General features: G+C 39.0%; 2 protein-coding genes and 2 pseudogenes across 2 annotated transcripts in view; all 4 read left to right on the top strand.

Moving 5' to 3' along the window:
• LOC139949653 (ADAM 17-like protease) overlaps positions 1 to 18055 on the top strand; it is a 37329-nt gene extending 19274 nt beyond the window's left edge. The window contains exons 14-22 of the mRNA XM_071948107.1: positions 240 to 546; positions 887 to 960; positions 2116 to 2246; positions 3732 to 3810; positions 4831 to 4919; positions 5607 to 5660; positions 8377 to 8420; positions 14271 to 14312; positions 15804 to 18055. Of these exons, the coding sequence (XP_071804208.1) occupies positions 240 to 546; positions 887 to 960; positions 2116 to 2246; positions 3732 to 3810; positions 4831 to 4919; positions 5607 to 5660; positions 8377 to 8420; positions 14271 to 14312; positions 15804 to 15867 (884 nt within the window). The 3' untranslated portion in view covers positions 15868 to 18055. The remainder of the gene's footprint in view (positions 1 to 239; positions 547 to 886; positions 961 to 2115; positions 2247 to 3731; positions 3811 to 4830; positions 4920 to 5606; positions 5661 to 8376; positions 8421 to 14270; positions 14313 to 15803) is intronic.
• Positions 18056 to 18508: 453 nt separating this feature from the next.
• LOC139949655 (perlucin-like protein) lies at positions 18509 to 19244 on the top strand (annotated as a pseudogene).
• Positions 19245 to 22232: 2988 nt separating this feature from the next.
• LOC139950154 (perlucin-like protein) lies at positions 22233 to 24077 on the top strand (annotated as a pseudogene).
• A 1210-nt stretch (positions 24078 to 25287) lies between these two features.
• LOC139949656 (perlucin-like protein) lies at positions 25288 to 26010 on the top strand. The gene has a single exon (XM_071948109.1). The coding sequence runs from the start codon at positions 25288 to 25290 to the stop codon at positions 26008 to 26010; it is 723 nt and encodes a 240-aa protein (XP_071804210.1).
• Positions 26011 to 26708: the final 698 nt, after the last annotated feature.

Raw genomic sequence — 26708 nt, 5'->3', positions numbered from 1 at the left:
ACATGTTTACATGCGTTGCACAAAACATGGGACCAACAGCTTTACGTCCCATCCAAAGGACGAAGCATCATGGTAATTAAGTGTCTTGCTTAAGGACACAAGTGTCACAACTGAGGTTCGAACCCACACTCTGCTGATCAGAAACACGAGAGCTTAAGTCCGATGCTCTTAACCGCTCAGCCTCGACACGCCACAAAATGATCATTAAACTAAATGATAATTTATTCATTTTCATATAGAACCAAAAGGTGACTCAGTCTGTGGTAACTACCGCGTCGATCCAGGTGAAGAGTGCGACCTCGGTCACCTTGGCAACAAAAACATGGATAAATGTTGTGACCCCTTCTGCCGCCTGAAGGCTGGTGCCACCTGCAGTGACAAGAATTCAGCGTGCTGTGAGAATTGTCAGTTCGCAAGCCCCCAGAAGCTGTGTCGACTAACCGCGGAAATCGATAAGAATTGTGAGCAGAGTGCGCACTGTACGGGGAGTGGGCCTGACTGTCCCCCTTCGCTACCCAAGAAGAACGGTGCAGAATGTGTTGATAGGTAAGTTTTATACTCATCAGTAGGACTGGGCGACTAGTGTGACTAGAATCGTACATGAAGTTGCGACTATTGATTGCTTCGCCGAGTCACGACTACCGTTTCTCAACTACACGGTGAATCGTGCCGCCACGACTGCTAAAAAAATAGTCGCGACTACTACAAAAAAGGTTGTGACTACCTGTTTGGTGATCCAATTGTGTCGCTCGCGACTTTTCATGACAACTATCGAATTGAGGAATGTCTAGAAAATGAGCACTTGCATTGGCGGATACCGGAGCTATATAAGACTTTGATTATTATTGATATTTTGCCGCCCTTTTTTTCTTTGTGTAATTTGTAGCGGTGAGTGTCGAGAAGGCCAGTGCATTCCATTCTGTGAAAAGAAGAACCACATTTCCTGCATATGCGAAGGCCGTAAGTATATTACCCAGACACTATGTAGGTTTTAGAAACTATGGTTTGCATGCTCACACAGGCAGTCAAGCGTTTATCATAAACTGACAAACCTGTTGACGTTCGAGATCAATCGGCACTCTGGGTCACGAGAGAATAGTGAAAAACTGATTATAAATTTTGCATTGCATCAATCCCAATAAATCGATGAATAAAATGCTCACTGAGCAATAAACTCCAAACGTGAAGTTAGATTATTAATTTCTCATCACATATGACATTCCAGACAGAAATATTTCAAGGGCTGTTTTCTACTATCATCATCATTAGACCGTTTTATGTTAATCTGTGATCTTCACGATTTTTGACCATAAAACAATCTGAGGGTACACCTTTCGTAATTACTCCAACAATTATTGACATTAAAAATCTACTGTTATGATGAATATCAATTTGAGAAACGGTTCTCTTCAAAGGAATGTTTTTTAAGAGAAGGATTCAAAATTGTCTCAATCTGAGCAGGCATAGTTTCTTTCATTTTGTTTCCTACCAAACAATAGGGTGTCATGGCCGTGTGGTTAAGAGCATCGAACCCAAGTTCTGGTGGTTAAGTCATCGGAGTGTGGGTTTGAATCCCAGTTGTGACACTTCTATCCTTGAGCAAGTTGCTATAATTACTTCTCTTCACCCAGGGGTATAAATTGGTACCTGTGAGGGTAGATGTTGATATTGTGAATGAAAAAGCCTTTGGGGCTCCACAGCAGCCCGGGGTTGTATACTCCCCAGGAAGCTGAGAAAGATTACAGGGATGTTATTGACCCAATGACCAGGGCACTAATGTAAAACACATTGAGACGATCATTGTGAAATGCGCTTTATGCATAAGTACTAGTTATTTTTATATAACACCCTAGCAGATACTTGTCATTTGATTGGCGGATTGTCCGTCACGTGATAGCAAATAAAATGCCATTGCACGCTATGACTTGCATCATTCACCATTCATGTTTTTCATTCGTGCAATAGTGAGAATATTTTTCATTCGTTGAAAGATGGAATTTTCCATTTATTTCAGCTCCGCCTCATTGAAAAAGACCATTCCATCTTTTAATCTGGCACCATTGCACTCATAAACATTCATTGTTTTTCTATTATTATTATTATTATTGCCACTAGTTGCGGAGTCTTGCAAACGCTGTTGTCAGAAACCCGGAGAGACTCTCTGTGCCCCTCAAATCAACTTAACGACTAACACAGAGTTACTTCAAGCTGATGGTCGGCCCTGCTCTGAGGGAGTGTGCATCAAGGTGAGTTTATAAATTCAGTTAAAGACAGTGGACACTTACGGTAAACAGTATTGTCGGGAGAAAATAATGGAAAACCCACCCTTGTTTCCGCCGTGTCATGACATGACGTGTTAACTATAAATCTGTAATTCTCGTTGTCGAGAATTGATAATTGTTTTAATGTTTTCTCAAAAAGTAAAGCATTTCATGGAATAATATTTCAAGAGAAGTCTTTTACCATTACCTTCTGTAAACCCTGTAAGTTATTTGTAAATCTGTGAACTTTTTTTATTATTTCTGTTCCAAAAGTGTGTAATGGCTTTAAGGAGAATAAACGAGAAAGTGTAGATTCATGAATAGAAAGTATGAGCCGAAGACGAGTGCATTGCATTCACGAATCTACACTTTGGAGTCTGTTCTGTTACTTATACTGTTTCCCCCATTGGTTATGTAACAGTTTCAATGAATTGGATTTCTCCATAGAAACAAAACTAGTAAATTTGTCTAGTTTCGTTTACATTGTCAAACGAAGGTTGACTACTTTTTTTTCTTTTTTTTTTACAAAATATATAGGCAAACTGTAGTGCGTGCAACCTTATTGAATACAAATGTCACTTTGCTCATCTAACAGTAAAGATATTTTTCTAAACTGGAATTTTTTTTTGTAAACTGATAGATAACACATTTCAGCAAAGTTTTGTTGCACTTCATGCTATCTTTCAGTTTGGAAAGACAGTATTGTACAAGTTGCACTATTTATTACTAAAGTTTGTAAGGAATCTACACTGAACTGTAGATTGCGTTCTGAATCTACACTTACACTTAAGTGTAGATTCGTAATGTATCTACAGTTAAGTGTAGATTCTTGAAAAATAATCTACACTTTCAACAATGGAGTAACGTCACAGAAATAGTTTATAAGTAGAGAATTAGCGCTGTTTTTGGTTTAATCTCTTTGAATCAAGATACAGGTACATTAATGTAATCTTGGGTTATTGTTGCCGAGCGGTCTAGGGGTGAACTTAAGCTCTGAAATTTACAGAATAAGGGTTGGAATCCTGGCAGTCGCAACAATTGTGTCCTTGAGCAGCACTTTATCATAATTGATTCTCTCCACCCAGGATTACAAGTGGGTACTGGTGAGAGCTGGGGAGTAATGTGCGATGTACTGACACCCTGTCCAGGGGGAATAAAAATATTCTCAGTCATTTAATGCCAAGAAAACCGGATATAAACTCCAGCCAGAATAGCCTTATTGGCTCAAGACAGACTTTACTTTTTTAACTACATGTACGCAATGTTGGTGCCTATGGCATGCTTTATCGCTTGTAAACTATATATGCATTATTGGCCTGAAGTTTGGGATACCTTCACTAGTTTAAATATAGAATGGTGACCGCTCAGGATTATTGGCGAGTAACGTGCCAATCTGTGAACATTACTTTCTATCTTACCAATGTTGTGCGTGCACCCTTAAACAGTGTTATTTCTTTGCCTAATTTTCAGGGGTCATGTGAGAGTCAGACTCAAGATTTTATTGAACGATTATTTGATGTCTTTGAAGGCATCACCATCAACAAAATAGGTAAGTGTCACATCAGCATTAAAGGCACCGGACACGTTTGGTCAAAGACCAGTATTCTCATTTTTGTTTAATTAGTGTATCCCAATACATGCATAAAATAACAAACCTGTGAAAATTTGCACTAAATTGGTCAGAAATGATGAAAGAAAAAAACACTGCTGCACAAATTCATGTGCCTTCAGATGCCTTAAAAACGGCTTCACAGGGAGCCATTTCTCACAATGTTTTATACTACCAACAGCTCTCCATTCCTGGGTACAAAGTTTTTATGCTAACAATTATTTTGAGTAATTATCAAAAGTGTCAAGTGTCTTTAACCCCTCTGTCTGTCATTTTTCTGCTGTTTCTTCAACCCGGATCTAAATGTTTCCACTTGTTTAAAGTTCACTTTCATCTGGGGGGGGGGGGGGGGGGGGCGAGGGGCAAGGGAGGCATTCAAAAGTTATTTTGTTTGTGCTTTAATTTAAGTTTTAATTTTAAATATTGAGCCATTTTAGAGATAGATTTGAATAAAGTCTGGTATAATGACTTGCTTAGTCTCAATGTTACCGCTTACATTTGAATTCCTCAGACTATAGAGACAGTTGCTATGTCAAATGGTTCGGGGCAAGCTTTTGTATAGAAACCAGGTAATTACGCAAAAGCTTGCCCCAATCACGTGACATGTAGCAACTGTCTCTATAGTCTGAGGAATTCAATTATAAGTGGTAAATTGTGATCAAGCAGATGACTAGACTTTATTCAAATCCAACTTGCATAAGGCTTGTTATTAAAAATTGCACAAAAATGTACAACTAAACACTTTTCAAAAAACCTCTCTTCTCCCAAGTTTTGTCAAAACTGAAGGGCCTTCTGGACCCAGGTTTCGCTAATGGCCCCTTACCCAACATATGTTTTTAGAGTGCCATCCAAATTGTAGTGGCAGTTGGTTCACAGTTTCTACATTATTTTAAAATTTCTAAAAATCAAAAATTGTCTAAACACTTCTAAAGTTGTGAATGACCATTTTTTTTCCCCCAGCCCGTATTTTAAAAGACAACGTTGTTGCAGCTACCATAATCATTTCTCTGGTCATATGGCTACCTTGCAGTTGTCTGGTGCATTACATGGTAAGTGAATATGATACCTCAAATTAATCACTCTAGGACTATAGTTTGTTTTTAAACACATTTATGGTGCTTTAAGCCCAGTTCATACTTTCTAAGAATGCTTCGTGCAGAAGCGATTTCTCTGCGTCACAAAGGGAAATAGAGCACATACCCATTAGTGCGTCACTAGAATTTGTTTCGCATTCGTAGGAAGTATGAACCGGGCTTTTAATGGTAGGTAAAAATAATATCTCAAATTAACTGCTTTAGTACTTTGTTTTTAAACACATGTGACACATTGGTAAACTGTCAACGACCATTGCCAAATGGTGTATCCCGACATATTATAACATATCAAACCTGTTCAATTTGGGGCTCAATTTGTCATCAAAGTTGCAAGAAAATTAATGAAAGAAAGATTCACCCTTGTTGCATTGAATGGTGTGCCCTCAGATGCCTGAGAAAGATTTTATGCCTTTCTCAAATTCAAATTCTTGGAGAAAAATTACCTCTTGTTCTAAAACTACATGTATGAAAAGGAGGTCGTTTCTCATATTGTTTTATAATATCAACAGCTCTCACTTGCTCTTTATCAAGTACGCTTTGATGGTTATTAACATTTATTGTAAAATGCACTACTGTAAGAACTAGTTATTATTTTACATGAAAAGTCAAAACAAATTAAATAATTCATCTTTTTTTTTGTAGGATGGTAAAAGAGCAGCCGAGGTGAAGACTGCCGATGATTGGCTGAACCCAACAGTAAGTTTTGAATATTCATATTTACAAATTCATGACTAGTTATGATTAGGGCAGCACCTAGTAAACCATTACACGGTGCTATCTATAAGGAGTAGGTCTCATACTTCAAACGTAGTCCCACATACCTTGCAGGAAAATACTAGGTCTCATACTTCAAACCCAGTCCCACATACCTTGCAGGAAAATACTAGGTCTCATAATTCAAACCCAGTCCCACATACCTTGCAGGAAAATACTAGGTCTCATACTTCAAACGTTGTCCCACATACCTTGCAGGAAAATACTAGGTCTCATAATTCAAACCCAGTCCCACATACCTTGCAGGAAAATACTAGGTCTCATACTTCAAACGTTGTCTCACATACCTTGCAGGAAAATACTCGGTCTCATGCTTCAAACGTTGTCTCACATACCTTGCAGGAAAATACTAGGTCTCATACTTCAAACGTTGTCCCACATACCTTGCAGGAAAATACTAGGTCTCATACTTCAAACGTTGTCCCACATACCTTGCAGGAAAATACTAGGTCTCATGCTTCAAACGTTGTCTCACATACCTTGCAGGAAAATACTAGGTCTCATACTTCAAACGTTGTCCCACATACCTTGCAGGAAAATACTAGGTCTCATAATTCAAACCCAGTCCCACATACCTTGCAGGAAAATACTCGGTCTCATAATTCAAACCCAGTCCCACATACCTTGCAGGAAAATACTAGGTCTCATACTTCAAACGTTGTCTCACATACCTTGCAGGAAAATACTAGGTCTCATGCTTCAAACGTTGTCTCACATACCTTGCAGGAAATACTGAATGTTAAAGTGCCTTGAGCGTCACTCAGTGACGGATATGCACGCTGTGTACAAAGCCACCACATGTATTATTATTATTGTGATTTTCAAAGGAATTTTGTTTTGTTTTTCATTTTTTTTCATTTTTTTTTCAATTTTTGTCTCCTTTTTATCAGAAATGGGGTTGATTTACTCTGGGTCTGCCTGACGCTTATTTTTTAAAATTTTATTCCATGGAATATGATTGTTTGTAATGCAAAGTTTTTACTAAATTTTTGCTACTTTTTTAACTGTTTTAAAAAACCATATTGCTATCTTTGCTCATGTTTTTTAATCCTGCATTTTAATGTTTTTCTTGACTGTACAGCGCTTTGAAACAGAGTTAAAGCGCTTTATAAATGCATTTAAGTTAAGTTAAGTTTATTTGATTACTTTAATAATAATAATAATAATAATAATAGTGGCTCAAGGTGCTTCAACATTCAGTATTTTTCTACCAGGTATGTGTGACTAAACTCTAGAACTTTCTCACCCAGGTATGGTATTCTTCCTAAAGTCTGATCACTGATTTGTTTTGCCCTTGCAAAAATCAGAAAAACTAAATCTGAATCCCCTGAAAAGTCTATTAAAGACAGTGGACACTATTGGTAATTGTCAAAGACTAGCCTCCGTAGTTGTATCTCAACATATGCATGAAATAACTAACCTGTGAAAATTTGAGCTCAATCGGTCACTGAAATGCGAGATAATAATGAAGAAAAAAACACCCTTGTCATACGAAGTTGTGTGCGTTTAGATGGTTGATTTCGAGACCTCAAGTTCTAAATTTGAGGTCTCGTTGAAAATTACTTCTTTCTCAAAAACTATGGCACTTCAGAGGGAGCCGTTTCTCACAATGTTTTATATCATCAACCTCTCCCCATTACTCATATTCAGAAAGGTTTTGTGCTAATAATTCTTTTGAGTAATTACCAATAGTGTCCACTGCCTTTAAAGCCTAGACAAAGTGCACATGTCTATGTTTAGCCCTTTATTCCCACTGTCACCCCACCAGTTATATCTTTCATTCATTCCCCTTCCTGTTTTGGGGCCATTTTATTGAATTTATTTAATTATCTTTTATAATATACTGATCACGTCTTGTTCTTATTTTATCTGGGGTGGATTTCACAAAGGTAGTCCTAACTTAGGACTAGTCCTTGGCAATGCTAAGAGATAGGACTGGTCCTAAGTTAGGACCAGTAACTCATCCTAACTTTAGGACTGGTCCTATCTCATAGCATTGCCTAGGACTAGTCCTATTTAGGACTACCTTTGTGAAATCCACCCCATTTTATGGTTTATGTACTGTCTTGCTTTGAATTTATATTTTTTTGTGCTGTGTATTTCATATTGAAAAAATTGTTTATGTGCAAACCGAGGAAATGAATGAACCTATGGACAAACAAACATACAACCAAGGAAACTTTAAAGGCAGTGGACACTATTGGTAATTACTCAAAATAATTATTGGCATAAAACCTTTCTTGGTGACGAGTAATGGGGAGAGGTTGATGGTATAAAACATTGTGCTATAGTGCTAAGTGCTATAGTTTTCGAGAAAGAAGTAATTTTCCACGAATTTGATTTCGAGAGCTCAGATTAAGAACTTGAGGTCTTGAAATCAACCATCTAAACGCACACAACTTCATGTGACAAGGGTTATTTTTCTTTCATTATTATCTCGCAACTTCGATGACTGATTGAGCTCAAATTTTCACGGGTTTGTTATTTTATGCATATGTTGAGATATAAACCAACTGTGAAGGCTAGTCTCTGACAATTGCCAATAGTGTCCACTGCCTTTAACAACATTCCTAATAAAAAAAGATTGTCTGCTCATTTATTCTGTTCTTTTTTCTGTCCTCTTTTCTACCTTTCACAGAATACAGAGAGATACCTGCCTGAGGATCGCTCCAGAGTTTACAGGTCAAAACCTTTTCCCAGTTACCATGGTTACTTTGAGAAAGAAACAGTCCTCTGAAATGAGCTGAGCAACTAATACTGCATGTCGCTTTCTAACTTGGCTGAACCACCAAGATTCACCAAGCATTTTGTTTGCTTGTTGTTTCTTAACTCTAACCGTGACTCTAGTGGCATAACTACATGTAACTATTAATAAGACGTTATGTATATTTATGATGTATATTTATGATGTTTATAGATGGATTGCACTAAGCATTATCAACCCCCATTAAACAGGTTCGAGTAGCAACCATTTGTCACCCACTAGTCAATATTCCATGGTTACCTACGCATGCAATATATCCTGGGTACAAGACAAAATTGCACAATGGTCGACTTTAGTCCCTCACTCGACCCATATTTGATGATAAACAACGAAAAAATGCACACGTGTCAGTCAGTTGAGCTAGAGGTTATCTTCAGCCAACTCCATCTCGGGAATCTCTGATGCCTCAGCTCAGTTGGTTCTTGCTGTGTTGCATCCTTCTTCAGCACACGTGTACGTGCTGCGCAATCCATTTATTGAGCACCCTCACGTAGAGGTCAAAGAGTTTTCCTTTTACTGTGCGAACTAACACGGTCGGCCATTTATGGGAGTCAAAAATTTGACTCCCATAAATAGCCGACCGTGTTAGTTGACGAGGTAAAAGGAAAACCGTGCAATTTCGAGGCAGGTTTGTGTGGATCATTGTAATCTACTTTTACAACATCTTTCTACCATATGCATTTTATAAAAAACGGTTACAGATGCTTTTTATAGACCAACAAGGCAACGTGTTCCTTTGACACCTGCCACGCAGGTTTGTTTTTACAGTGTTGATGAATATGTTCTAAATTGCACAGAACTAAGAAACATCCACAGAGTATATGCAACACAGAGCGATTCATCATCAACCTTTTTTATTTTATGATTGCGCTGCACACTTGCACTTGAGGGTCTATATCATTTTTATAGAAGGTGAGTCAAGGTACATGTCCCGCAAGCTTGGTAGTTACCTGATGGTTTGATAGGCCGTTATTAACAAGCCTAGAAGTGAGACATTCAGGCTAGCTCCTCATTGACCTTATCTTTGTGTAAGATGTGTTTACAACGTTGTACATTGTTTCATAATCAGTACACAGAGAAGGAACTCAGTGCATAGTATCGAGTAGCATTTGTATACAGCTCAGAAATTAATATTGATTATTGACACATGAAATAACTGAAAATATCTTGCCAGTACTAATACATAAAATGACAAATTGATTTGAAGAAACTCGCGGTGAGCTGACTATACGGCTGTAGGAATGATATTGTGAAACTCATAACCATTTTTAGGACAGGTCTGGTGCTGATAATTATTAAAAGAAATTAATAAAAATTTGTTATTTCTCCAAGATAACAGAGACAAAATTTGTCAATCTTGGATCTGAATTTGGATCTTTGTATTATAAAAACAGTTAAAATGTTTGTTTTTTTTTGTTTGTTTTTTGAATGATTTTGTTTTCCCATCAAGGGAACCAGGCAAAACTCCCTCAAAGGGATATAAACACCAAGTTGGCAACAGCCAATCTCTCTCATAGAAACATTGATTTAACGTCTCTGATTATGAATTGCACAAATCATGAAATTGTGATTTAGTAACCAGAAGACAATAATTTCTTCATTATAAAGAAATCATGCTCTTTGATCTACTTCTGCAGTGCTGAAGATGTTGTTCCCAGAGACTCCTAGAATAATTGATTATTACAATCCTTAATTTTATTTGAAAATGAGTACACAACCAAACTTACTTTGGTCTTTGGAGTCCATCTTTAAGTATAGTTTCTAAAGTTACAAGTGTGTATTGCAAAGAGTCGGTAACTTTAATACTATTTCTGTTTTACTGTATATATTTCTCCTACTTGCCCTTTACATTTTAGAGTAATTTTTAAACTACACATTGCATTTTGATTAACTACACATTGCATGTTGACTGGCATGCAGCATTTTGTGATCATGAAACTGAAAGACAATTTGTATGAAAACACATCATTTTATATTTGTAGATTTTGGCTTATTTTATCAAGCTGCCAATCAATCTTTGTCATGTTCCCTCTTAGAAATAGTAATCATGACTGCTGATTTGTCTTAATACTAAATTGGGGCCAGACTACTTCTTTGTCTTCCATTTGCGGAGTTAATGGTTAGGGCTATAGCTGTAGTCCTCGACATGTGTTAAAGCATAGGCTGCCCATGGCAACATACTTAGCAGTAGCCAATGTCATAGCCAAAGCCACCAATTCAGATAGGGCCCAGGTTTGACTGGTAAGATTGAAAATATTAATGTTGCCGAGTTGGTAACTTTTTGAACATTTTTCAGGAGATGCATTTTTCAGGAGATTTTTACTTATTTCAACAATAACAGGTTTAAAAAATTCTTGTTGGATGATATTAAATTATTGCGACCATTGATTTACAATCATGCAAACAGATTTTTAGCTGTAGGATAGCTGTCCATGAAGAATGTAATAAAAGTGCAATTTCTGTATAGATTCAGAAGCGAATCCATATGCCAATATTCCAAGTGGAAATGCAATTTTTAAAAACTAACAATAAAATTATATTTGCCAAGATTTTAATGAGACAAAAAATCCTTATTAGGTGACAGCCTTTTATTAAAAATTTGATTTTGAGAAGCATTGGTTCTAATAGCTACAATTGGGATTTTTTCATTGTTATAAGTCTGATTGTTAACAATAATATGATATCATATTTTGCAGGCTAGCATAGTGCATCTACATTCAAAACCACATCGTGAATTATATTGAATGGTCAAACATAAGGAGGGTTGACTGTGTACTTTGTAGATGCATTCAAAACCGTTGTGGATGATATTAAACAGTTAGAAGGTAGGAGGGTTGACTGTGCACTGTTGGCCACATGGTGTATATACATTTGCAGGTTGTCTTAGTACATTGTATATCTATCATTCAAAACAACACAGTGAATGATATTGAACAGTCAGACAGTAGGAGGGTTGACTGTGCACTGTTGGCCACATGGTGTATATACATTTGCAGGTTGTCTTAGTACATTGTATATCTATCATTCAAAACAACACAGTGAATGATATTGAACAGTCAGACAGTAGGAGGGTTGACTGTTCACCACATGGTGTATATACATTTGCAGGTTGTCTTAGTACATTGTACATCATTCAAAACAACACAGTGAATGATATTGAACAGTCAGACAGTAGGAGGGTTGACTGTGCACTGTTGGCCACATGGTGTATATACATTTGCAGGTTGTCTTAGTACATTGTATATCTATCATTCAAAACAACACAGTGAATGATATTGAACAGTCAGACAGTAGGAGGGTTGACTGTGCACTGTTGGCCACATGGTGTATATACATTTGCAGGTTGTCTTAGTACATTGTATATCTATCATTCAAAACAACACAGTGAATGATATTGAACAGTCAGACAGTAGGAGGGTTGACTGTTCACCACATGGTGTATATACATTTGCAGGTTGTCTTAGTACATTGTACATCATTCAAAACAACACAGTGAATGATATTGAACAGTCAGACAGTAGGAGGGTTGACTGTGCACTGTTGGCCACATGGTGTATATACATTTGCAGGTTGTCTTAGTACATTGTATATCTATCATTCAAAACCACATAGTGGTTGATATTGAACAGTCAGACAGTAGGAGGGTTGATTGTGTACTGTTGGCCACATGGTGTATATACATTTGCAGGTTGTCTTAGTACATTGTATATCGATCATTCAAAACAACACAGTGAATGATATTGAACAGTCAGACAGTAGGAGGGTTGACTGTGTACTGTTCACCACACGATATTCATTTTGCAGGTTGTCATATAAGACATCTATCATTCAAAACCACACAGTGAATGGTATTGAACAGTCAGACAGTAGGAGGGTTGACCGTAAACTGTTTGAATTTGTTCACCACATGATATATTGCAGGCTGGCTATAGTACATCTTTCATTGAAAACCACACAGTGAATGGTATTGAACAGTCAGACAGTAGGAGGGTTGACTGTGTTCTGTTTGAATTTGTTCACCACATGATATATATTGCAGGCTGGCATAGTACATCTATCATTCAAAACCACACACTGGTTGATATTGAATAGCTATCAATCATCATCTAGTTATTTTCTATCAAAACCAAAACAGTGGGTGTGTTATTATGTTCATTCAAACATTTGATTATATTATGTAAATAGTTGTATTTATTTGTATGCCAAACTAAAATGCATAAAGAAAGATAAATTATTTTTTATTATTGTAAAAAGGTGTCTTGTAAACAAGTTACATATTATTAAATCTTATAAAAATCATTGCAATTAGAGGGAACTTTGAAGCTGGAATGGTATGTAGAAGTAACAGCTAAAACTGTATATTGATCACATTGCAAACAATTCCTATGCAACTGGCCATCGCAGGAGGGCGGTCTATAATTGTGTTGTTTTTGCATATGAAAAATCGTTAGGTGAAACTTGATAAAGTTTGTAAGTTTTTTTTTCTTTCTGTAATCCAACAACCGGTTTACATACAGTTGATACTTATGTTTTATAATTGAAGACTTTTGAGACGATAGAGGGCGTCTCACTCTATCCTTTCCCTTTGTTCTCAGGGTGCGCCACAATAAATAAACTTGTTTCTGTTTGGCCCAATGTTTTCTGCTTGACTGGCCATGAAGGTAAACCATGTAGACAATCATCATCATTGCTTGTTTAAAAAAGGCGCATGGCATCATACTTCATTCATGCATAAATAGAATCATCAACGTATTGAATATAACAATGATGCCTTTCTGCGCTCTTTTGTCTAGCTTTATGCCCTTTGACATATACTATAATGTTATCGCATTATTTAGATTCATTTTGCTATTAAACAAAGCATGTTTGATTTCTAACTGAGATTGCTAACTTGTCATGATTGTTACTGTCAAAATGCCAACTGTCGATGCATTTTGTAAAGAATTTTTTAAACGTTAGTTCAACTTGTCTTTAGACCGGTGTCTTTGGAAATGTGTTCATAGGGGATTCTGTGCCCCCCCCCCCTCCCCAATACCATGGAATGGAGGATTTTGATTCAAAAGAGGGACTTAAAGAAGAAATTAACACCGTACACACTTCGGCAGGAGCTGATGACGTCACACCGGTGTGGGTGGAGTTCTCCCCGTGAGGCTCTATTTTCACATTGAGAGCTTGTATGATGTTAGACTTGATTCAAGTCCCATTCTCGTATGAGAGGTCCCTAAGCTATTACCTCAACTTACTATGAAACAACCTCGTGTCATACAGTACAGTGGGCGCTCGCCGTCAAAATGTGGTCCCGACAAAACAGTAGTTTCCTGGGGATGGCACGGGATTGGGACTTGAGTCAAGTCTAGTATGATGTCCTCTTTTGATTTTGGTTTCAACAATCGGAGACTTGAAAAGATATGTGGCAGCAAACATGTGCTAAGCATGCCGCTTCCGACAGGCTCCAAATTCATATTTGTTGCTTACAAGTTCTCAGCTACGAATTTATGGTACGTTATTAATTGAGTGTTTTTGATGGTAGAAGAAGGCAAAATTGTTCTGTGCTCATTTTTTTTACGCTCAAGCCACTCTCATTATTCTACTGATGGCTTAATACTTTATGAAGCCTATACATGGTTTTAAGAGATAGGCCCTACACCAACTTCCATGCTTGTTTTCTTGCCTGGGCAGAGTTTATCATACTAACTATTGTTTTCCCTCTAACTACGAAAAGCAGGGTACAGTATTTAATTTTGTCAATTTCTCATTTTGGCCTACAGCGCTCTTTACGAAAGCTTCGAAGAAAAGGCCGACACTGAACAGTAAGTTGCATTTTTAGCGCATGTTATTTTTGTTATTTTATCCCCACAAAACAAGTTTATCGATATCTAATGCGCTGGAGAATTTGTTTATTGCAAGTACCTTTTGGTAGGTCTCTGTGCATTTTTCATGTAAGGACGGTTTCAGGGAAATTGAGGAAGGCTCTGTTTATTTCTCCAAGGTTTTACCAACTTAAACAAAATCTTTGACCATAAAAACTTATTAAATGGTGGCGCTGCATTAATTATGTTTAAAATAAGGTGTAAGATTGTGACAAACGATTCCATTCCCAAGGCATGGGCGTCAATCTGTCTTGAAAGATGGGGGACATCGTTCTAGTCGTAATATTCACGGCGTAGGGTCTGGGGGCTGCTTTAGGGCCCAGGAAAATTTAAAGCCGTAGATGCTCTGTGGTGCAAGGGAGTCCGAGGGGTGATGTGCCCCCCCCCCCCCCCTCTCAGATATTGGAATTTAATGGCTATTTCAAGCTATAGTGCACCATTGTTTGCTATCATTGTCATTTCATCCCTATCATCACCAGCATCGTCAAGGGTGGATCAAGACAAGACATTTTAGGGGGGTCGGGTTGGTGGGTGGGGCAAATCTATTAGAGATGGAACATGCTATAAAGCGGAACGCGAAGCCTTTTATGGGCTGGGGTCCGGGCCCGCCTAAGGGCCCGGGACAATTTTGAATTCTAGACGCTCTGTGGTGCAATCTTATAATAGGCAAAAAGAATGGAACAGAACATAAGCCTTTAAAAAATAAATATGAGCAGCAGTAGTTAACAACATCTTCAGGTGAGGATCAATGACACAAGTTTTATGGGGCAAATAATATGTCAAAGAGTGAACATGCGAGTTTGTTATACCTCGGTGACAAACTGTGAAGTTTGATTGGTCGAGAACCAATCATGTGACGCGCAACAAAAACGCATGTTACATGGCTCGGTGGGCCGGGTAACATGAAAAGTGATGTACACTGGTGTACATCACCTTGATCGTTCGAAGCGTTGGTCGATTTCGCGCTGTGTACGAAACAACTGCTGGTTCGAGGGAATTGTTTCTTGTTCGTCCGCTTATTAAACAATGAATAGTCCGTCGTAATAATGTTTGAAGATGATAACAGAACTTCGAGAAGAGGAATTACAATTATACAAATGTATAACAAAACACTGTTGCACGTTGTGACTGGGGTTCCATTTTCCCCTCGAGTGTACAAAACGCCAGGACCCCGTCACAGCGTGCAACAATTTGTATAGTGAAGCCTTTACGGAACAATCCACTGAACAACTTACCGACTGAGATAGGCGAGGGCGCCCTACTCAAAATATGACGCCACGCATGAGGTCTTATGGGACGGAGTCTGCTAAAGGAGTTACAACTCGGGTGTTCCGTTAACAAAGAACACCCACAGAACTCCACTATTAAAAGACTTTGGACAACGAGTCCCTTGGATTTTAAAAAGTGTTTTCTTGTTCATTTCTTACGCAGTCTGCTTCATTGGTGGGACACACAGAGAACGTCTGATAGCGGCGAAGCAGAAGCGTCGTTGTGATTAACTCACGGTCAATAACTCACTTCCTCACTTTAAAAAATTCTTGCCAAAACCGTGGCCTTTTTGCAAATAAATTTCTTTTATCAACAACTACCATGACACATTTTCGAAGTTGAGCTGTCGACCACCTGTTCTTTGTAGAAGTAAAACCAACATTAGGCCTACTCAAAAGATTTCTGTTCACATGGTGTTTACTGCCTCATGCAAAGTTTTAATCACCAACCTATTTAAGAATATTTTTAATTCGAAGGGATACAGAGTTCTAGTTATTTGCATAAACTGGGGAGTTCAATTTGATAATGGGGTTTTTCACATTGGATATCAACCAATCAATGGAGCATTTATTTCCACATTATTTGCACATGGAAGTTTCATCCTAAAAGCCAAGGCTTGTGATGGATGTACCCGTGCAACAGTATAAAACAAAACAGGATAAACACCAATGTCAAGTGTCCCGGTAAAACTAGTACGTTAGCTCCCGGTATAAAGATTATATCTGTCTTATATATTTTTATATGACAACACACATGGTGTCAGTTTTATCGCCCAGTTTTTGCAGTTTAAGAAAATGAAGATGATTTAATCGAAACAATGTTTCTTGCAACTTCAACAGAACATCTTAACAATAGAAATCGTTAAAAAAAATATATAAAAAAATGAAAATCAGATTGAAAACTTTAACCGTATTTCTTTAGTATTTATTTTTCTTTGTCCTACAATGAAATATGAAATATTTATTAGCTTATCAAATATTTAAATGGACCAAAAGTTGTACGTTTCCTTTGTAGTTTAGGCTGGGATATAGTTATGTAAATAGTTAAAAAAGACTTCCTTTTTAGTAATTTTTTTTTTTACCTAATCTTCCGCTAGGCCCACTTTATTGGTTTAATAAAAACATACTTGCATCAACGTAAAGACGAAACTACAATAAAATTTTAAGTTTGTTTATTAGACAATCTCCACATAGATCTATAAAATATAAACAAAATAGAGAAAAACAGTAAATTAAATACTAGAAGCACATATTATAGGAATCCGAAGAATTGTCGCGGATAAGCAAGAACAAGATTAAATTATCATTGTGGACCTCTATTGTGGTCCTCTATTGTGGTCCTCTCTATAAACAATTTTTTTAAACGAGCACATTATTAGGGTGAACCTTTTGTTTCTATGGATGATTTTTTTCTGGCAAAAGAAAATGGAGCTTTCTGTTGCGTTTTCTTCAACAAGCGCCCTCTATAGTACTCTCTTAAGCCCGGTTCATACTTCCTGCGAATTCGAATGCGAAGCTAATGTTGACGTCACAAATTCGCATCGAACAATTCGCAGCATCTGCTCTACTCCCTTGCGAATATCGCTGCGAAAGGAGGGTTGTGACGTCAAATTCACGTCAAATTCGCTTCGCATTCGCAGGCAGTATGAACCGGGCTTTACTGTCATTATATTGTTTGTAAAACAACATGGATGTACGTACAGAAAAAGGCACACTAACAAACCTGTGAAAATTTGAACTCAATTGGTCGTCGAAGTTGCGAGATAATAATGAAAGAAAAAACACTTGTCACACGAAGTTGTGTGCTTTCAGATACTTGATTTCGAGACCTCAAAAACTAATTTTGTGGTCAAAAAATAAAATTCGTGGAAGTAACTTCTTTCTCGAAAACTACGTCACTTCAGAGGGAGCCGTTTCTCACAATGTTTTATATTATTAACCTCTCCCCATTACTCGTTACCAAGTAAGGTTGTATGCTAATAACTGTTATGAGTAATTACCAATAGTGTTCACTGCCTTTAAGACAAACACGATACACTGTAACATGCAAAGGAAGGAAAAGCTGAAAGTTGGGTTTCACTTGGATTGTAATTTGTATAGCCCCCTATAAGTGTAATGTTATTTTAAAATGAATGTCATTATATTTTGCAAGTGATAAGCCATAGAAGCAATGTAAACAGATTCAAGTCAGTTTCCGTACAAATTTTCAAGACAGATGGAAACATATTATTGTTATTTTTAATTTAATTTTTCAGACGGCGTTTTGGGTAGAGTAGACAGAGACTTGCTATAGCTAAAGCTAGGGCCGATTAGCATCGCATGTTTTCATTTACGGTTATTACAAGTTAATTATAATTTGTCATCCATTGAACCATAAAGTAATTAAGAAAAGCAATAAATTTATGAACACTGAAATTAGTACCTGCTCGTCCTTTATTATCTTAATGGTCTACCAATTAATAACAATTGTCAAAGGGCCAGCCCATTTTTAGGTTGATATCGTAAAAACATATCTTAAAAGATATTCTTTACGAGCTCAATTTAGTACATTCGCCTCAACTTGACAGGAGCAAATTAATAGCTAGAGTTATGATTAAAATTTTAAGCCAAGTGCACACAAACTAATATTCCTCACGCAGCTTTAAGACCAACCTCAACTTGATGAAGTTGAGTTTTACCCTCTGGCGTTTACGTAGAATGTTTTTCTGTAAAATCGACATCAGTCACAAGGAAGAACAGAACAAGAGATATTATCGGAACTACAATATTGGAGTTATAGTGTGTGAGCTGTCATAGCCAGATAGCCGCCGATCGGGCTGCCACAACTATATAAACAAATCTTTAAAGACCGTTGGCTCTCGTGAAATAATGGGAGGATTTTGTTTGCCTTCTGTTTTGTTGATTCTCTTCACCATTGGTATGAGTTCTGCTCATTCGTGTGAGCCTCAGATGTTGTGTCCATTCGGCTGGGAGTCATGGGGCGGCTCATGCTATAAGCTTCTTGAAGGAACAATGACTTGGCATGAAGGGAGATTGAAATGTCAGGAGATCGGAGGGGAGATGGTTGCGCCTTCATCGTTGGAGGAAAATAACTATATTCTAAGCAAAACTAGCGATCGAATGTGGATTAATTGCAATGATTTAAAGATTGAAGGGCAGTGGGACTGCATTTCAGACAACGGCGGGTATAGAAACTGGTATACATCAGCAATGCGGACTGAGCCAAACGGCGGAATCGGTCTAAACTGTGCTCAGCTTCTCAAAAGCCAACTCCTTGCCGGTAAATGGATAGATCATGAATGCTCAAATAAATATCACGTTATCTGCAAACAAAAGGAAGTCGTGGCAACATTGGCCCAGTTGAAGCAATGGCGCCTGCTTGCGTCGTGTCTGACCGGCCACATTACGAGAGATACCGACCAGCAACGTCCGGGCCTGCGCCACTGACTGCCACTACGACTCAAGATGTCGCTCCTTTAACGTGCAGCATTTTGGGACAGGGGAGCGAATTTGCCAACTCAACAGTGTCACCCGCTACGAGTCCGACCACACCCAGTTTGTGAAGTCCAAGAAACCCCTTACGTGTATTTACGGAGAGAGATAATTTAATGAACACTGTTAAACCACCAATGAGTAAAAACAAAGAAATTACGCTCATTGCCAGAAACAGCCGATCGTGGACTTTTTGCTCAAGATTTATAGCTCAAAGTTTTGACCATACTTCAGAATTTAGATTAAATATCGTTGTCTTTTTCTTTTTTTTTCTTTTTGATTTTGTTTTGTTCGCAGTCAGAAACAACAAGAACATTATTAATAAATTAGTCTTTCAGCATAAGAAATCAGCCAACAGGACTTGTGGTGGCGGAATCCGTGAGGGGAAAGCCCAAATTAATCAATAAAAAACCTGCTTTCTCTTCAAAGTAACCAATGAGTGATTTCGAGAGAAATCAAATCACACAGTAGGCCCTAAACACAACTTTATGTTTGCCAATGTCGACAGTAGGCGCTGGTGTTCTTAGAATTTAAATACTCTGGTCATCGAGGAAAAGGTTGAAGCAAGTGTTTTGGATCATGTTGGGTTTTCTTTGAGGCAAATTTAATGTTCATGAACGGCGTTAGCAACAATCCCCGATTTGTGAGAATCTAGTGTTGGCATATGAAGTTCCACTACGAAAGCTGGCTGACGTCACCCTGAGATCCCTGTCACATGACGTCACACACTGGGCCAACTAAAGAGTGCCCAGGGTGTGACCAAGTGAGGCAAATTATGAAGCGGATACCAAGGGCTACAAACAAAAGTAGGCAAGATTTGAGTTTAAAACTCGTTGGTTAATTGTTATATTTTAAAGAGACTTATCTACTGGTTAGAACTTAATCAAGAACGTTATTACATCGACTGAAGGGTTACTGTTTGCTGCATGTAAAAGGTATTGCTGTGAACTGTTTGAGCTCAACAAGTTAATTAAAGCGGATTACACTGACTACAACAAGTAGGTCAATCAATTGAATTTAAGACTTGGTGATTAGTTTTATTTTTCACATAGCGATTATTTACAGGATGGAAATTAATCCAGAACGTTATTACATCAGACCGATGACCAAGGTTGTCCAAAGCATGCGTCACAATGGAGTCTATGGTTAACCTCTCTTCCACCAATATGGCATAGACCGTGTTTCCGATGTATCTGAGCCAGCCCGACCTCTCATTTTCTTTCGATGGCTGTAATTACTTCCTTTGGGTGATTATTATAAACTTTGTTTTATAGATTTTTACTGGTTGGAATTTAATACAGAACGTTAGCATCGACTGATGGTCAAGGTTCCTCAAAGCATGCGTCACAATAGAGTCTATTGTAATATCTCCTCTGCTGCTCCCTTGTGGCAAAGATTGTGTTTCTGATGAATCTGGGCTAACCTTTAATTTTTTCTTCAGTTGCTGTTTGCACTAAGTTAAAACATAGAGAAAGGACAAAAATCAGTTTAGTCGCTAATTGGTCAAAATTGAATCCAATCGATTAGTTGAGGCAAACAAGTCTTGTTACGTACGGGGGTCTGTTCCTTCTGCTGACTTGTGATTGAAGCTTGACGGTGTCGTGGTTTACGTATGGGGGGTCTGTTCCTACTGCTGACTTGTGATGGAAGCTTGACGGTGTCGTGGTTTACGTATGGGAGGTCTGTTCCTTTTGCTGACTTGTGATTGAAGCTTGACGGTGTCGTGGTTTACGTATGGGGGTCTGTTCCTACTGCTGACTTATGTTTGAAGCTTGACGGTGTCGTGGTTTACGTATGGGGTCTGTTCCTACTGCTGACTTATGTTTGAAGCTTGACGGTGTCGTGGTTTACGTATGGGGTCTGTTCCTACTGCTGACTTATGTTTGAAGCTTGACGGTGTCGTGGTTTACGTATGGGGGTCTGTTCCTACTGCTGACTTATGTTTGAAGCTTGACGGTGTCGTGGTTTACGTATGGGGTCTGTTCCTACTGCTGACTTATGTTTGAAGCTTGACGGTGTCGTGGTTTACGTATGGGGTCTGTTCCTACTGCTGACTTATGTTTGAAGCTTGACGGTGTCGTGGTTTACGTATGGGGTCTGTTCCTACTGCTGACTTATGTTTGAAGCTTGACGGTGTCGTGGTTTACGTATGGGGTCTGTTCCTACTGCTGACTTATGTTTGAAGCTTGACGGTGTCGTGGTTTACGTATGGGGTCTGTTCCTACTGCTGACTTATGTTTGAAGCTTGACGGTGTCGTGGTTTACGTATGGGGGGTCTGTTCCTACTGCTGACTTGTGATGGAAGCTTGACGGTGTCGTGGTTTACGTATGGGAGGTCTGTTCCTTTTGCTGACTTGTGATTGAAGCTTGACGGTGTCGTGGTTTACGTATGGGGGTCTGTTCCTACTGCTGACTTATGTTTGAAGCTTGACGGTGTCGTGGTTTACGTATGGGGTCTGTTCCTACTGCTGACTTATGTTTGAAGCTTGACGGTGTCGTGGTTTACGTATGGGGTCTGTTCCTACTGCTGACTTATGTTTGAAGCTTGACGGTGTCGTGGTTTACGTATGGGGGTCTGTTCCTACTGCTGACTTATGTTTGAAGCTTGACGGTGTCGTGGTTTACGTATGGGGTCTGTTCCTACTGCTGACTTATGTTTGAAGCTTGACGGTGTCGTGGTTTACGTATGGGGTCTGTTCCTACTGCTGACTTATGTTTGAAGCTTGACGGTGTCGTGGTTTACGTATGGGGTCTGTTCCTACTGCTGACTTATGTTTGAAGCTTGACGGTGTCGTGGTTTACGTATGGGGTCTGTTCCTACTGCTGACTTATGTTTGAAGCTTGACGGTGTCGTGGTTTACGTATGGGGTCTGTTCCTACTGCTGACTTATGTTTGAAGCTTGACGGTGTCGTGGTTTACGTATGGGGGTCTGTTCCTACTGCTGACTTATGTTTGAAGCTTGACGGTGTCGTGGTTTACGTATGGGGTCTGTTCCTACTGCTGACTTATGTTTGAAGCTTGACGGTGTCGTGGTTTACGTATGGGGTCTGTTCCTACTGCTGACTTATGTTTGAAGCTTGACGGTGTCGTGGTTTACGTATGGGGTCTGTTCCTACTGCTGACTTATGTTTGAAGCTTGACGGTGTCGTGGTTTACGTATGGGGGTCTGTTCCTACTGCTGACTTATGTTTGAAGCTTGACGGTGTCGTGGTTTACGTATGGGGGTCTGTTCCTACTGCTGACTTATGTTTGAAGCTTGACGGTGTCGTGGTTTACGTATGGGGTCTGTTCCTACTGCTGACTTATGTTTGAAGCTTGACGGTGTCGTGGTTTACGTATGGGGGTCTGTTCCTACTGCTGAATTATGTTTGAAGCTTGACGGTGTCGTGGTTTACGTATGGGGTCTGTTCCTACTGCTGACTTATGTTTGAAGCTTGACGGTGTCGTGGTTTACGTATGGGGTCTGTTCCTACTGCTGACTTATGTTTGAAGCTTGACGGTGTCGTGGTTTACGTATGGGGTCTGTTCCTACTGCTGACTTATGTTTGAAGCTTGACGGTGTCGTGGTTTACGTATGGGGGTCTGTTCCTACTGCTGACTTATGTTTGAAGCTTGACGGTGTCGTGGTTTACGTATGGGGTCTGTTCCTACTGCTGACTTATGTTTGAAGCTTGACGGTGTCGTGGTTTACGTATGGGGGTCTGTTCCTACTGCTGACTTATGTTTGAAGCTTGACGGTGTCGTGGTTTAGTTCCAGATACAAGTATACTGTGACGGAGCCATACTCTGTTTCTATGCACACTCTACAGGAAAACCACCATTTATTTGACCTCTAAGCAATCACCAGACCACTCGACTCTCTCCATTGGTTCTTAAAAATACGGTTACATCGATAACCAGTGCCAGCCACTATGCAGAAACAACGATTAAAGAACAATATAACTATAGTTTCTTCACTGAGCTTTCTGACTGTACACCTCGACTGCATCAGAACCAACCCGAGTTCTACCCTTTGATGTTTCATGCTTTGCTGCAGAAACAACAACCGATGAGAACGAACAGATCAGGAGTTATCGTTTGTAAAAAACAAGATCTGAAGAGGAAAGGAGTTCTTGTGAGCTGCTTTTAAAGCCAACATCGGTGTACGGTGCTATATAGTGGTGATAAATTATAGACTTGCTAAATCCACAAAGAGATTCCGAGACTTTACGAGATTTGACTCTAGAAAACAAAATAGGAGGATTTTGTTTGCCTTCTGTGTTGTTGATTCTCTTCACCATTGGTATGAGTTCTGCTCAATCGTGTAAGCCTCAAATGTTGTGTCCATTCGGCTGGGAGTCATGGGGCGGCTCATGCTATAAGCTTCTTGAAGAAAGACTGAACTGGCATGAAGGGAGATTGAAATGCCAGGAGATCGGAGGGGAGATGGTTTTGCCATCATCGAAGGAAAATAACTACATACTGAGCAAAACCATCGATAACATGTGGATAAATTGCAATGATTTAGATAATGAAGGGCAGTGGGACTGCGCTCCAGACAACGGTGGGTATAGGAACTGGTATAGAGTGGATTGAGCCAAATGGCGGAACTGAAGAAAACTGTGCTGATCTTGAATCCCCATCTCCATGGGCCGGTAAATGGAACGATATTGATTGCTCATATACTTTAGGCGTTATCTGCAAAGGCGAGGAAGTCAAGTTGAAGCAATGGCGCCTGCTTGCATCGTGTCTGACCGGCCACACCTTCCGAGATATACCGACCATCAACGTCCATGCCTGCGCCGCTGAGTGCCACTATACGACCCCAGATGTCGCTCCTTCAATGTTCTGCGTTTTGGGAGTTGGGAACGAATTTGCCAACTCAACAAAAGCACCCGCTACGAGGCCGACCACGCCCAGTTTGTGTCCAAGAAACCTCACACGTGTATTTACGGAGAGAGATAATTTCAATCAAAAATATATTAATAAGTCGCACGGATTATAAAAACAAACACCGGTCAGTGCCAGAAACTGCCGATTGTAAACTTTGACTCAAAATTCGTAGCCAAAGGTCGTGACGACTACAGAATGTGAATTGTTTATTATTGATGCCTATTTTGTTTTTAATAATAAACATTTTCAGTTGCTTGGGTTCATTTACTTATTACATGTTTACTTATAACATGTTTACTTATTACATGTTTACTTATTACTGCATTAGTTCCCATCCATTGAATCACAATGCGAAGTAATTTAAAAAAGCAATAAGTGTAGGCTCAAATTACCTGTTCATTCTTTAAAGACACTGGACACCATTGGTAATTGTCAAAGACTAGTCTTCAAAGTTGGTGTATCTCAACATATGCATAAAATAACAATAACCTGTGAAAATTTGAGCTTAATCGGTCATCGAAATTGCGAGATAATAATGAAAAGAAAACACCCTTGTCACACGAATTTATTTGTGTTTCAGATGCTTGATTTCGAGACTTCAAATTCTAAATCTGAGGTCTCGAAATCAAATTCGTGGAAAATTACTTTTCTCGCAAACTACGTCACTTCAGAGGGAGCCGTTTCTCACAAGAGCTCCCCATAACTCGTTCAAGTAAGGTTTTATGCTAATAATTATTTTGAGTCATTACCAATAGTGTCCACTGCCTTTAAGCTAAAACATGTTCATTTTCAGCTGCATGTTTCCATTTACTATAACTACAAGTAATTATCGCCCCTGCATCAATTTCTCATCCATTGAACCACAATGAGAAGTTATTAAAAAACAATAAATAAATAAAAATGTGTAGGCTCAAATACCTGCTCATTCTTTAATCTCTTAGTGTTAGATCACATTGCCAATTGATCTATTGAGCTCATAAAGACAATGGGAATTATTTCCACCCAACTTGACAGGTGCGGGAGGTTTAGAATAATAACAATTTATACCAACGGCACACACAATATTCCTCACTGAGCTCTCTGACCATCCTCGACAGCACCAGAGCCAACCTGAGTTTTACCCTCTGAAGAACAGTCAAGAGATATCATTTGAGTTATAGTGAAATACAATATTGGAGTGTGTGTGAACTGTCATTTAAAGCCGCCGATCGGGCTGCCAAAGTGCTGCTAAACTAATCCACAACTAAAGATTGTTAAAGACCGTCTTTGGTTTTCTTGAATAATGGGAGGATTTTGTTTGCCTTCTGTTTTGTTGATTCTCTTCACCATTGGTATGAGTTCTGCTCATTCGTGTGAGCCTCAGATGTTGTGTCCATTCGGCTGGGAGTCATGGGGCGGCTCATGCTATAAGCTTCTTGAAGGAACAATGACTTGGCATGAAGGGAGATTGAAATGTCAGGATATTGGAGGGGAGATGGTTGCGCCTTCGTCATCGGAGGAAAATAACTATATACTGAGTAAAACTATCACTCATGTGTGGATTAATTGCAATGATTTAGATAATGAAGGGCGGTGGGAATGCACTTTAGACAACGGCGGGTATATGAACTGGAACAGGCCGGGTGAGCCAAACGGCGGAACTGGAGAAAACTGTGCTAAACTAGTATCCCAAATAGGCGGTAACTGGGTAGATCAGGGGTGCTCATTTACAGTGCCCGTTATCTGCAAAGGCAAGGAAGTCGTGGCTACACAGGCAAAGTTGAAGCAATGGCGCCTGCTTGCTTCGTGTCTGACCGGCCACACCTTACGAGAGATACCGACCAGCAACGTCCGGGCCTGCGCCATTGAGTGTGACTACGACCCCAGATGTCGCTCCTTCAATGTGCAGCATTTCGGGAGTGGGGAGCGAATTTGCCAACTCAACAACAGCACCCGCTACGAGGCCGACCACACCCAGTTTGTGAAGTCTCAGAAAGCGTTCACGTGTATTTACGGAGAGAGATAATTTTAATTAGCAGTCAACTCACCATATGAATAACATTGAAATGACGCTCATGTAGTACATGAAACTGCCGATTCGATATTCATAGCCCGAATTTTAGATTAAACATTAGAAATTGATTTAGATATTGAAGTCGTTTTGTTTAAAGGCACCTGACACTATTGGTAATTACTCAAAATAATTGTTAACATAAAAACTTACTCTGAAACAAGCAATGGAGAGCTGTTGGTAGTTAAAACATTGTAAGAAACGGCTCCCTCTGAAGTAACGTAGTTTTCACGTAAGAAGTACTTTCCACAAAAATATTTGAATTTTATTTCTAGACCTCAGAACTAGATTTTGAGATCCCGAAATATGCATCTGAAAGCACACATCTTCGTAGACAATGGATCAATTGAGTTTAAATTTCCACAGGTTTGTTTTTGTGCATAATTATGCTGAGATACACCAAGTGAGAAGACTAGTCTTTGACAATCACCAATATTGTCCAGTGTCTTTAAAAGGGTCCATATACGCTTGGTTATCACTTAAACAAATTAACGGCAATACAAATTTTCTTGGAAAGATAGCAGGTGGCTTTATGGTATATTTTCAGATTGTTTCACTTCGAAGTATGCCTATTGAGGTTGGAAAAATATTTAACTTTTTATCCCCCCAAATTTACTATTATGAGAAATCTTTACTGAATTTAACTTGTCTTA

This window comes from Asterias amurensis, chromosome 17 (genome assembly GCF_032118995.1).
Source record: "Asterias amurensis chromosome 17, ASM3211899v1".
Lineage (NCBI taxonomy): Eukaryota > Metazoa > Echinodermata > Asteroidea > Forcipulatida > Asteriidae > Asterias > Asterias amurensis.
Note: the sequence above shows the minus strand (reverse complement) of the source record. Positions and strands in the feature narration are given on the sequence as shown.